The sequence below is a fragment of the Sphaeramia orbicularis genome, chromosome 8 (assembly GCF_902148855.1).
Source record: "Sphaeramia orbicularis chromosome 8, fSphaOr1.1, whole genome shotgun sequence".
NCBI classification, from domain to species: domain Eukaryota; kingdom Metazoa; phylum Chordata; class Actinopteri; order Kurtiformes; family Apogonidae; genus Sphaeramia; species Sphaeramia orbicularis.
In genome coordinates this window covers 36,333,946-36,347,824 of record NC_043964.1, presented here as the reverse complement: position 1 = coordinate 36,347,824, position 13,879 = coordinate 36,333,946, and the positions used below count along the sequence as shown (strand labels likewise).

Below are 13,879 nucleotides of genomic sequence, written 5' to 3'. Positions count from 1 at the left end.
TCCCTCGTTGTTTCCGTAGGTCTTAGTTTACGCAGTTGTCAGGCTACAGTGTGCTACCTGTTTGACAGGTATCAATCGTTTTATTTATAAACGACCGAACGATACAGAAGAGTAAAGAAATAATTACTGTTGGTTTCGAAGCTGTCCTGTTGCTAAGCCTGTGTCCGGGACTGAAGGTCATTTCGCGTATTTAGTCCTTACAGCAGGCTAGCGTGCTGTAGCTAGCTTGTTAGCTAAAGGTAAAACGCCATTTGATAAAACAGGCAACAAACGCAGTGGTCTGTTTGTCAAAGGTGCCGCAGCTGCAAGTGTCTGTGAATTACACCACCGAGAGTGCCACGATGAATGTCGCTAAAAGTGGTTATCGTGTCTTCTCCGCAAATTCCTCCGCAGCATGCACAGAATTGGCAAAGAAGATAACAGAGTAAGCAAATCCTACTGTGTAAACTATATGTAATACTGAGGAAATAGTGTTTTTCTTTTCTGTTCAGGTTAGCCTTTAGCTGCTTTCAATGACCAGTAGCATTTTCTGTGATATGTTCCCATGTACAGCTCTGGAAAATATTAAGAAACCACTGTAATTTCCTCTGATATCAGCATGTCTGCATGTGTGACAGCCATTCCATTCCTGTGTGTTGAATTCCAACACAAGCACATCGTATTCTACTGAATACACACCTGATCCATGTCTTATTTAAGGAGAATACCACTAAAAACCACTACTGTGGCCATCACTATCTTCTTGCTATAGCAAAAACAGTGCTATTAGTACTGCAAAAATAATTGGAATCCAAAAATAACTATTGATAACTACTGGACTTCTGCTCTGACAATGCTCCTAAACTCTGAGGACTGGTTTTTCTATCAGGACAATGCTCCTGGCCTCAGCTAGGTCAATAAAGGTGTGGATGACAGACCACCAGATAAAGACCCTATCATGGCCAGCCCAGTCTCCAGACCTGAACCCACTTTGAAAACGTCTGGAGGAACATGGATGGCCACAAGCTGTGGAACATTGATGAGCTTCTTGAATTTCCCTGCCAGGAGCTGCATAAAGTCATCCAACAGCAATGGAGGAGAGCCAAGACACGTGAAAGCTGTCATTGAAAATCAGGGTTTTTCCACCAAATGTTGACATTTGAACTTTTCTCAAGTTACAACACTAGTTTGTGTTGTTTAGAAAAGAATATGAACTTGTTTTCTTTGCATTGTTTGAGGTCTGAAAACACTCCATCTTTTTGTTGTTTTGACCATGTGTCGTGTTCTGCAAATACATGCTCTAAATAAAAATATTTGGAATTTGGGACAAATGTTGTTGGTAGTTTAGAGAATAAAGCAAAGATGTTCATTTTACTCAAACACATACTTATAAATGGTAAAATCAGAGAAAGTGATCATTTTGCAGTGGTCTTTTATATTTTTCCAGAGCTGTATATTAATTATTGAAGAACATCCGCACCACTGACATGTCAGGTGAATGTGAGTGTTTATGAATGAATAACTTATTGTTGAACGCCTCATTGGTTTGATTGAGTTGGATTATGATGTTGTAGCTGCAGATTGTAGTTGCATTGTTGATACATGTTTTGTTTATGTTTCACAGGCGTCTGGGAGTTGAACTGGGGAAGTCTGTGGTTTTCCAGGAGTCGAACAGAGGTGAGGACATGATTAAAGCCCTCTGGGACTTGTCATTACTGCTTCATGTTAACCACAGTTGCAGCTTGTATGAACGTGTTAGACAATTTCCTGATAGCTACTGGGGATAAAAGCACGCAAGATGATGTATAGACTACTTTGTATTATGTAGATATTTATCTACTTTTCACATCTATAATGACTTATTCCTCTTCAGTCTTTGTCACATGAGCCAAGTGAACAGAGGGGTTTTAGTTGATCATCTGTTTCAGGGACTAATAAATGAAACAAAACACTATATGTGTAAATGCTTAACCTACACTGTTACCCATAAAGTTAATTTGAGTTTCATTACCAGTCACACTCCTCTTTTTATTCCTATTTATATACATCAGTAATGACCTTTGGCCAGGTGCAGTTATTATTTACTGAGTCAAGAATAAATCACATTGTCACTATAATTTCATGAGAAAGGTAAAAATATTTTATTCCAACTTTATGGCCAACAGTTTATATAACCAGCCAATCAAACTACATTATTACCAAGTATCGACAATGTGACCTGGTGACGTTATATACTGAGACATTGACATTAAGTTAGGTTGTTGTATGTCATTGATGCTTGTGCGTTACTTTATTTATTATAGGAACATGTTAGAGGAAGTTGTTGTTGTGTATGCTTTGTCAATCTTGATATCTAATGTCATGGTGAGTGAAACAGCTGCAAAAAGTAACTGCAAAACATGATATGACCTTATAAGATTTTTTGGAGCACTATTAAATGTGTAGACCTTGATGAAATAACAATGTCCTTCTTTTGCGCCTTATGACAGAGACAAGAGTGGATGTCAAAGAATCAGTACGTGGCCAAACTATTTTCATCATTCAGACCATACCAAGGTGAGAACAAAGCTGTTCATATTAAGTGTGTTAGTTCTTGAGTTAAAATGGCCACTATATAACCTTTGTTTCTTGTTAGATACTACTTACTACTATTTAAAACTCATTCGCATGATGCACTGTTCTCTGTGTTCATTTGTTTCATGTTGCTGCAGAGATGTCAACACAGCTATCATGGAGCTGCTGGTCATGGCCTACGCCCTCAAGACTTCTTGCGCAAAGAACATCATTGGAGTCATTCCTTATTTCCCCTACAGCAAGCAGTGCAAGATGAGAAAGAGGGGCTCAATTGTCTGCAAGTTGTTAGCGTCAATGTTAGCGAAAGCAGGTAAAGACAATGCAGAAGTTTCTGAAGGTTCTGCTGTTTTTGCAAAATGTTGTTTCTAAGAAAAGATATTATATTCCTGTCTCTTCCCCAAAAGGATTAACGCACATCATCACCATGGATCTGCATCAGAAGGAGATACAGGGCTTCTTCAGTTTTCCTGTGGATAACTTACGTGCCTCCCCTTTCTTGATTCAGTATATTCAAGAAGAGGTAAAAATCCTATCGTCTTTGTTTAAAAAAAAAAAAAAAAAAAGTGTGGAAAACCAAATAAGTCACACAAAAGTATTGACATGTGCTTTTGCTTTTCCTGTCAGATTCCTGATTACAGAAATGCAATAATTGTGGCAAAGTCACCAGCAGCAGCCAAGAGGTAACCAACGACAACTCCAAATAAAAGATCTGGGAGAGGTTATTGATAATTTTATAGCAAAACTACAACCATTTACCGTTACATTACATACTTGTGATGTATGTGACAGATGAGAATACACCCATATCTATGTTTATTTATTTTTTAGCTTTTTTACAACCCATACACATTTGTATCTACATTAGGATTTTCAATCTACCTCTCTCCAGACAGAGCAAGTGTCACAATGTCAAAAGAAACAATTTGTTTATAAAACAATAAATTGAGGAGAAAAAAGAGAGAAGAAATAAAAGAAAGTCATATATGAACATCATTGTTAAAGGGGCCATATTTTGCTAAACCCACTTTTATTAGTCTTTGGTACATTTATTTGTGTATTTGGACCCTAATAGTTCAAAAAGTTTGAATTTGAACCCTCCAGGTGCTGCAAAGCTATCTTTATATTAATTCTGGCAAAAATCGAGTGGATTTTTACAATCCGTTTTAATTCCTTCCTAGTTTGTTATGTTTTGTAACTAGTTGTGTCACAGCAATTGCACATATAAGGTCAAGTGGTTGTAGTCCATTCTGAAAATATGTCCAAACTTCAAACCGATTACCTAAAATGTTCAGTTGTTGGTTGTATAAACGAACTCAAGTGGCTGAACGGGACAGAGCAGCACAGTCAACAACCTGGAGGGGTGGGGCATGAAGTGGCTTATTTGCATTTAAAGGGCCAGTGCTGGTGTCATTACTCAGAAATATTGTTGAAGATGGACCTGTGGAGTTTAATTAATGAAGAATTCAGACCCAAGCATAGCATTTACAGTTTATGTAGACCACAGGGAAATGTTTTAAAATGCATAATTCCATTTAAAAAAAACCAAAATATCACTCCTTTAAACATTATATATGACAAGATGATATTGGGGAAAGAATAAATTAAAAATATGTAAAGGAAGAGTGTGTTAGAGAATGAGTGTTTGTGTGTGGGATCTTTATTTTAACATTAAACTGTTTTCCTTTTTCTCTCAGGGCTCAGTCTTATGCAGAACGCCTGCGTTTGGGTCTGGCTGTGATTCACGGCGAGGCTCAGTGCTCAGAGTCTGACATGGCTGATGGAAGACACTCCCCACCTTGTGTACGCAACACAACGGGACACACCGGACTTGAGCTACCTTGTAAGATAGTCCAACTTTGTGAAATCCCTAGATGTTTTTTTCTTCACATTTGTAGGTCCAGTGAACGTTTAATGGTTGATTATTTGTATCTTTACAGATCAACTATCTCTATCTGTTGTTTATCATAGCTGGATTCCTTTTCATTCCTCATACCATGGTCATATTCAGACAGAAATCCTTTACAATATTGACTAGTTTTAGCCTTCAATGCTCTGGAGCTCAACATCCAAACATGCCCTTGATTTCAAAGTATGCATTTGACCAACAACCTACTGCAGCTTCTATTGGTTCAGAGCTGATGACTTTTTGTCACTCATATCATCAACCATACTTCAAGAAAATTTTTGTGTCACTGCATGTTTGAAGTCCACAGACACACTACTACTCATGCTGCATCCTCAGCAACCTGCAACTCCTAACTGACAAAGTGAAGTACTAAATGCCTGCCTGTTTTTGGCACTTACTCTGATTTTGGAGTGTTTATTTTTTTCCCCATCTGAAATCCTAACATGACTTTGGTATACAGTTTTCGACATATTTGCAGTGTGTATACCTGGTAAGGTTGACATATCAAATGATTGTGTCATTGGCAAATGACTCCCAATTATTTGCGTCCAGTATTCACTTTATCCATATTATTTGGTGACAAATATTTCTATTCTTACTTGTGTTTCTATTCTTACCCTCGACTTAAAAAATCCTCCTTTAAAACAGTTATTTACCCAAGACTTTCAAACCTTTTTAACATTATTAGTGTGATTTGTTGATTTTGTATCGTTGTGAGCCCACTGAGGATTTTCCAAGTCTTGGAATTCATGTGTTTGTCATGTCAAATATTTGTGCATTTGTGTTAACGTGGTGTTTATTTGTTGGTAATAGCAGGCAAACAACAAGCTCCGTTCCCTGGCATAGAGCTTCCAAGTACGGCCGTAAACTTAACTTACATCTGACTATGAAATGACTTCTCTTCAAATGGTTCCTCAATTTGTGCATGTGTAGAAAAAAGGGTTTGTGTTGCATCTTGTAAAAATACAGTCTGGATTCAGAAAGAGGCGCTCTTTAGAAAAGCACCAGCAAATTTAATTATCTAATGTAGCCCTGAAAACGTGTGTCTCGTCTCTGATTTTCTCTTTGCCGAATGCTAATTGCACAGCATGTTTGACCTAAATGAAAGCAGCTCCCATGTTTACTGTACCTTTAAGAGTCCAGACGACTACTTCTACAAGATGACCCAAATCCGCCTTGTTTTGTTGTGCTCAGTTTTTCTTTCAAATTTCCATAAATCAAACCCGAACCATGCCAACCATTTTTTTTTCTTTTGTTTTTTTTTTCTTTTGTTTTTTTCTTCAGTATCTGGACTCATCTTGCCAATCAACACATGGTGCACCCATATTAAACCTGCTCCTAAAAACCTGATTAACATTTGGTCTCAGTAACTGCATGTGATGATGACAGTGACGCATGCTTTCGAAACCTAACATCTGATGACGGGATGAAGAAAGGTTATGAAACGAATGGTTTGAACATTAAATTCTCACAGCCAAAATGAAAATGTTAGCACCTACTTCAATGGTAATCTATCATATGATACTGGTTAGTGTGTTTTATAGATACAGATTAACTTTATTAGTCCCCAGGGGGAAATTCAATGTGCTTCAGCTCATGAAAACAAAGAAAAAAAAATCTACTGCGTAAGGTGTCGAACAGTTCTTATCGACAAATGTCAATGCACCTTAAATGAATTTTAACATATCTGACCAAAGATTTTTCAGGTAGCTTGTTGCAGTATCTCAGCAAGCAGACATTGTATTTTTTTCAATAAGTGTGCAACGCTAACAAACATGGCTTTTACTGTTATTGGCTAATAGTGATAAAAGTCTCACTGTGACATTGCCAGGTTTTCTGATGCTGTGGGACTCACGGTATTCAGCAAAGTGTTCTGCAAGGCATGCTCCTCTTTTCTCTGCTTCTTTATACTTCTCCTCCACAATCAGCTGGGCCGGCTGATTGTTTACCAGTCGATTGTTTCCTTGTACCCTTTGGACGACTACATTTACATGCAATTCAGTACTTATATTGCAGCTTTGTGCTAAATTGGAGTATTTGACAGAAATGTGCATTTAATAGGGAGCTGCTAATTGTTATTGTTCATATTAAATTCAAGTTTTAATCATGGTTTGTAGTGGAGTTTGTTTCAGGTTGTACAGTTCATGTCACATATTGACTATCAACACAACCTGACCTGGAATTACAAAGGATGCTGCACTGAGATAAAGTGTTTAACAGCGTTTTCTTTGCTGTGCAGTAATGGTTAATAAAAAACAAAAAAAAAAAAATAGGCATTTAAAGCATCTTCTGTGATGGCCATTCCAGGTACAATATGACTACTGTGTGCATGTAAAAGTAGTGGTTGGCAGCGGTGATGTTCAGCTGAGGACTGACCCCGAACATTGGCAAGTGTGTATGAAGAAAACCCTCATCAGTGCTTGTCAGCCACTGTTGCCCCGTGTGAGATAAGATTGTCTGTTGCATATTGGTTCATATATGCAGACTGCTGCCATGTTCCTGCCACAGCCCAGGCCTGAAGATGTGTGTGTGTGTGTGTACAGGCACCAATGCGTTGCCTCCTGATTGGGTATCCTGGGCAGAAAAAAACCCTGACATATGATTTTGCATGGCATGTTCTGTACTAAGTTTGGCATTTCACTTTAATCTCCAGGTGGGGTAGAATGGGGGGAAATCTCCAAAGCGGATGAAGCACTAGCTTTTGATTGTCATTTATTAAAATAAACATATAAATAACAGCACTCTGTAACTCTTAACAGAATTTCTACAAATCATCCATTAATGTCGCCACTGATTTGGGATGCAGATTTGCATTAAAAGCACTAAACATTTTCTCAACCCATTTTACCCAATCTACTGAGATTTATTTTTGATTTAGAGTAATGCAGCTCCTCCTAAAAATGTTCTCCCAGGTAACTGTGTCTGCTTTCCATTTCAGTGATGATGGCCAAGGAGAAACCTCCCATCACTGTAGTCGGAGATGTGGGAGGAAGAATTGCCATCATCGTGGTAAGATTCTGTCAAGATGTTAATTATTCCTCCTTTTTCAGTGGTGTTTCACACTCAGGGTTCCTACGGGATCTTAAAAGTCTTGAATTTACAAATCTGCATTTAATACCTTAATAAAGTCTTTAAAAGGTATTAGATTTCATATGGTAGGTCTTAAGTTATGTTTCCATAAATTTGTTGGCTGCATTGGGTTTAAATGTGTTTAATAGACACAAAGAAAGTAACATTAGTCTACTCAGTTCCACATGTTCCAACCTGGCACTTTACATTGAAATTCGGAACCAATTATCACTAACTTTGGGACTTTGAATGGTGGGAATCAAGACGTTGGAGTAAATAAATTGGCTAAAATTTGCTTAGAGGTCTTATTTCTGTCTTTGTGCATAAGAAATCAATATAATTGAATCCCCAAAGGAACTTTGTGTTGGTAAATGCAAGTTATGCACATTTACAGGATTTCAGTTCTGTTGCAACATGTTGATGGTCATATGAACTATGTTTTCAGCTCAAAAATGTCCAATTTCATCACAATTAATGCTATATTTTCATGTCACAAATGGCCAAGTTATATTTGAACTGAATTTACCTGAAAAACAAATATTCTGTTCTTTTAGATTCCCCAATTTTTCTTACAAGATTATATCCTACATATCACATGTTTTATTTTTACAGGTTGCAATATGGAGTATGGTGCTGATCCATCCTGCTTATGTTACACCAATACATACATTAAGAATGTCACACGTCACTTTTTAAATCAACATTTTTCTAATAATAAGTATTTTTATAAAGAAATAACAATTCTATATTGTTCTTTACTCTTTAGTATGATGATAAACTCTACAATAAATAATTCTGATCCTAGTTTTTGCACAGGGATCATTTGTGGAAACGGTGACATGGCTGCCGAGCATCAGTATGATGGGATCTGTAACAACCATGTCACATCCGTCCACTGACACATTTTGTGTTTTTGTGTCAGCTGTTACTGTTTTAGATCCACAATACTAACATTTATGAATAAGAGGAGAATTAACAATAGTAAGTATATAAGTGTATTACTAATAAAGTACTGGTACTGACCAGATCATCATGGGTAATGTCACGTCCGTCCACCAGCAAAAGTTTTCACATACACATGCTATTCAAAATCCAATATTTCTGTCAAATAATATCAGTAGTCTGTGCACAAATGTAGTAGCCTTATTTCAACACAGTTCTATGCATTTCTTACAACTTTTTTATTTGACAAAAATGGCCACTCATTTGACCCCCTAAGTAAATTTTAGTCGAAATACATTTTCCTGAATTCTAGGAGTTACAAATTTTTGCCCGTATGGCCGCTAAATAGGCTGTGAAATGGGCATTAAATTCTGTTCTAAATAGTCTTAAAATGGTCTTAAAAAAGTCTTAAATTTAACCTGTAGGAACCCTGCAGACTATTTCAAGTGGTTTTAGGACTCTCATTCATAACCTACCAATGAAAATGCCTCATTTGTCAGAAATCATGTCTTTGATTATGCAATTTAGATGAGTGTAAACTTAACTGGGCATCTGCTACTCCCCTACAAAGGAGAGAGAGGAACTACAACAAAAACTGGAAAACACCCTGTGGGATAATTTTGTTAAATTCAACAGAAACGATTCAGGAAGAGAAAAGTGTCTAACTCTTAACTGCAGGTTGAACTTGTACTTTTCTTATTACAGGATGACATCATAGATGACGTAGGAGACTTTGTTGCAGCTGCAGAGATCCTGAAAGAGAGAGGAGCTTATAAAATCTACATCATGGCCACACATGGGTTATTGTCAGCTGACGCTCCACGTCTCATCGAGGAATCTGCCATAGATGAGGTGTGAGCACAAGACATGCAAACATTTATTACATATGCATCCTACACTATATGAACAAAAACACTGGGGCCGATCAGACCTACAGCTCCTAATTCCATTGATATGAAATATTATCAGGATAAAAAGTCCTTATGGTAAATGTAAAATCAGTATTTTTTTTTAAGTTTAAAGACTTAGTTGAAGAATCGTTGCTTGTGGTTTAAGGGAAATATTTGTGGTCAGAATGTGCAAATATTCTAGAAATGTAGAGGTGGAACATTTAAAGCAGGGGCCACACTCAGCCCAATGTGAGCTTAAGTGGGATGGACCAGTGAAAAAGTAAAATTATATTATGAAAATGTTTACATCTACCAAGTTTCCTTAAAAATCTGAATAACATGAACAACCTGAGACATCTTACAAAAATAAGTAAGTGTAATTTTAACAGTATTCTGCCTCAGTTTATCATTTGCACATGTGCATTACAACTTACAGATCACAGTGGATCTAAAAATACACAAAACATTTAGTAACAGGCGGAATATTGGTAAAATTACACTTAGTTCTATTAAGATATTTCAGGTTGTTCTTATTTGTTCAGGTTATTCGCATTTTTTGTAAAAGGATAGTTTGCAAATGTAAACATTTTCATGTCATTTTACTTTTTTACACTAAGACAAAGAGAAAAATTTGCAGTTTTCATTATTTATAGATCATGATAGTATTTTACTAGTGTCATCCACTTAAGATGGAATTGACCTACAATGATTTTGACATCCTTGATTGTTCATATCTTTAGTTTAATTTTTACGTTTCACAAATTCATCCCTCTGGCTGGATTTGACCCTTAGGTGGGCTGGCTTCGGTCAGCAGGCCGTATATTTCAAAACCTGTGATTTAAAGCAACAGTTTTACGCTGCCATTGAGCCCAGAACAGAAATACATAATACTAGTGCAAAAGACAATACTTCCACCTGCTGAAAGGATGATATGGATAATATAACACTGCCTAAACCAGAACAGGGGAGGGATCATTACCTCCGCCAGGAGGTATTGTGATCACTTTGCTTTGTGTGTTTGGCTGCATGTTTGTTTGTTTGTTAGTTAGGAAGATAACTCAAAAAGTTACAGACAGATTTTCATGAAATTTTCAGGAAATGTTGATACTGGCACAAGGAAGAAATGAGTAAATTTTGGTGGTGATTGGGGGTTGGGGGGGACCACGGGGGCCCACTGATCTGCCTTGGCGGAGGTCTGCGCTCTCCGAGTGCTTTCTTGTTATACTCTGTAGTTCAGTTCCTGTAAGTCAAGTTCTACTTTCAGGTCCATCTCACACAGGCAAGTTTTGTTTATTTAAATTTTTTTAAGGATACATTAGCATTTGGTTTTGCTGTGTTAGATTTAATGCTTTTTAGTTATTTAAATAATCCTCTGACATTATTTTCAGTTTGTCAAGATAGTTTTATATGTATATTGAATTATATTTCATATAATTGGATAGTGCATATTAATGAGGTGGAGGCAAACCACCATGATAAAAAAATGACGAAGCGTCACCAGTATTAATAGTATCACAGGCTGTTCTCTGCTATATTACCAATGTGAAGTTAGTTTATTTATTGTGCATGTTTGATTAAACCTTTATGTTAGTCACCTAATGGTTAAAACCTTTTTTCTTTTTGATTGAATGCTGGGCAATAAGTCCAAAAAATATATAGTTTTTATTTTTATTTTTTTTTATGTTCACAATTTTTATTTTCTTTCTATTTACATGAATTCAGGACAAAACATTATTAAACATAGTAATATTTGCTAAAACCTTATGCCATACAGTTTGTGTTTAATGACAGCCCATCCCAGTGTGTTATTTGTTAAAAAATATCATAATTTTATGTAACTTTATCCACAAAAAAAATACTTAACGACATACAAATGGGTTGCATGTTGTTACGCAATATGCACTAATCTTGACTTTGCAACACAGGCTTTTTTCTTGATCAAATTAAATTAAATCAATGTATTACCCAGCGGTATTAGCAGCTAATGAGTCTTTGTCCTCACTGGACCATCAGGTCGTGGTGACCAACACAGTCCCCCATGAAGTGCAGAAGCTGCAGTGTCCCAAAATCAAGACTGTGGATGTCAGCATGATCCTGGCCGAGGCCATCCGCCGCATCCACAACGGAGAGTCCATGGCCTACTTGTTCCGTAACATTACTGTGGACGACTAGAGCATGTGCGCCGGTGTCGGCCGAGGTGGGTGCGACGGCGCCGGAGGCTGAGTGCACATCGCCTCTGCTCCTTCCTGCCCAGTTCTGTACAAAACATGCTGATGTCATGTTTCATGTCTTGTGTATGCCAAGTTTACATTCATCCCATGTCGTTTAATGATACTCAGATTACCCAAAGTTATTTAATTCTGACCAAAAGATGTAAAACTATTTCTTTTATTGAGTCAAGAAATACATCTTTTCCTTATTGAGTAAGGATGATTAAAATAAAAAACAAACAAAAAAAAAAAACAGCAAACAAGTGACTTTGAGCTTTGATGAGTTCAGTAACACGCCGAGGCCTCGTGTCTTTCCTCATCTTGACGCTCTCACTGATTTTCCAACTTGAACAAAACATGCTTTGTACATAATGTTATTTTATCTTACACTGCGGTACCTCATATCTAAGGACTGAGCTTCTATCACCAATAAGAAGAGAAAAAATGTCTCCACTAACAGGAGTTTGCGCTTCTTCTAATGTTGCTCTTTGGGATTGAGCTCCTCTGAACTGCTTAGAATAAAAAAAACCTCCTGCTTATAAAGCTCATATACGGTTTTATGCAGCGTTTTGAGGATGTTTGGCAAAATATTAGAATAAAATGGAACTTTTCTCATGTTGCAGTCTGCAGAAATTAATGGTACGTATTCTATTTTCACCCAGACTGATGCAGTATATGTCTTTGTTTTTTATTCTTTTATTTACTGGAGTTTATCTCAGTGCAATGGAGATGAATTAATTCTGTGATTATTGGTGTTAAAAGCATCAAACTATATAATGGGCCTTGAAGAATAACACATCGTTAGCCTCATAGCATAATTAAATAAGTCATAATTTTGGCCAAATTGCGATATATGCATAACTTTACACTCCTAACACTGCTGCTTCTTTCTTCATCATTGGCTATGACCAAAAAAAAAAATACAACAATTATGGTAGGAGGCTAACGATATTTAAAAACTCAACTATGTGTCTTTGCAGAAACACACCGGTTCTGCAGATTATGCTGCAGATCCAGAATAAAAAAGGATATATAAAACCATACGAGTAGAATTGTGTTTACTTTGATTGTACTGCAGTGTATGTAGGCGGTTACCTGTGAAACGCTACAACGGCTTTAAGTAGGACGATGCTTTTAGGTTGTTATGGAATGTCATCTGTGAACCGACCCTTTATTATCCTACACCTATGTAGCGTTTGACTGAAGGAATGCACAGGCAGAGCTTATTTTGACGCAATATCTGTGAAAACAAAACGCATACAAGTTGCATCCAGCCGCAGCTACAGTTTCAGCCAGTTTAATTACTGTCGACAGTTCTTCAAAAGCATGTTTTATGAGCACTCGGTGGTCAATTCTGTGAAAATGAGCTTTGGTGGCTTGACCGATCGCAGCCAAATTCTTGTTTAAACTTATGCCTCGTTTCCATTATGTGGTACCGGTTCGACTCGACTCAGCTCGGCCTTTTTGTTTTTCCATTACATAAAAGGCCCTGAAATCTGGTACCTGGTAATATTTTTTTTGGTATCTGCTCTGCTGAGGTTCCAAAAGGGGGGAAGAGATGCTAAAATGTGACATGTAAACACTGCAGACCACTGATTGGTCAGAGAGTAGTCTCTGCGTCATCGATGTGCAACCCACTATTTTAAAAAAACAGATTCAGAAGTTTACAGTAAATATAGCGGTAGGCTAGTCCACATGATGGCAGTCCAAAGAACTACACAAGGAGGTCGAGGAGGTTCATATATTTCTGTACTGCAAAAATCCAAATCTTACTAAGTGTATTTTTCTCATTTCTAGTCCAAATATCTCATCACACTGAAAATAAGACATAATCACCTGAAGAATAAATTTTCAGTGAGATATAAGAACTTATTTTTAGACAATAGATCTTGAAAATCTTATTTCAAGAAATCTTACCAGGATAATTTTCACTTGTTCCATTGGCAGATTTTTTTGCTTCATTCAAGATTTTTTTTGCTTAACCCTTTAATGCATGAATTATGAGAACCTTAATCATGATTTCCACCCCGTTTTTATTCCTCTTTAGGCATGAAAAAAAAAAACAATGCGATTGACAGCTTTTTATGAACCTATTTTTCATGGAGTTCAAAAAATGTCCACTTAAATGAATACGATGCGTTTAATTTTTGAAGCCAAGAAACGTGTATTTACTGATATACTGTGAAATAAAAACACTTTTAATGCTGCTAATCTGATGTTTTCTCATATTTAAACATACTCTAATACAAGTTATTACTCACTTCATGGAGGTAATATAAAAAAAAAAACATTTTGTTAAAGAAAAAATG

The 13,879-nt window shown here is 36.7% G+C and overlaps 1 protein-coding gene across 2 annotated transcripts; it reads left to right on the top strand.

Annotated features, from left to right (window-relative positions):
• The first annotated feature begins 26 nt into the window (after positions 1–26).
• On the top strand, positions 27–12,098 carry prpsap2 (phosphoribosyl pyrophosphate synthetase-associated protein 2). 2 transcript variants are annotated; one of them, XM_030141146.1, is made up of 11 exons: positions 27–424; positions 1,604–1,656; positions 2,469–2,535; positions 2,691–2,863; positions 2,958–3,073; positions 3,178–3,233; positions 4,248–4,393; positions 5,273–5,314; positions 7,398–7,468; positions 9,176–9,322; positions 11,374–12,098. In XM_030141146.1, the coding sequence occupies exons 1-11, from the start codon at positions 342–344 to the stop codon at positions 11,530–11,532; spliced, it is 1,113 nt and encodes a 370-aa protein (XP_029997006.1). In that variant the 5' UTR covers positions 27–341; the 3' UTR covers positions 11,533–12,098. The 2 variants fall into 2 exon arrangements, with proteins under 2 accessions (XP_029997006.1, XP_029997007.1); XM_030141147.1 differs by lacking the exon at positions 5,273–5,314 and having other exon boundaries at positions 28–424.
• Positions 12,099–13,879: the final 1,781 nt, after the last annotated feature.

Excerpts from the sequence above, each read along its gene's own strand:
- prpsap2 (XM_030141146.1), top strand. The coding sequence starts at position 342 with ATGAATGTCGCTAAAAGTGGTTATCGTGTCTTCTCCGCAAATTCCTCC. Across the intron at positions 3,234-4,247 it reads TCACCAGCAGCAGCCAAGAG|GGCTCAGTCTTATGCAGAAC; the intron begins GTAACCAACGAC and ends TTTTTCTCTCAG. Across the intron at positions 5,315-7,397 it reads CCCTGGCATAGAGCTTCCAA|TGATGATGGCCAAGGAGAAA; the intron begins GTACGGCCGTAA and ends TTTCCATTTCAG.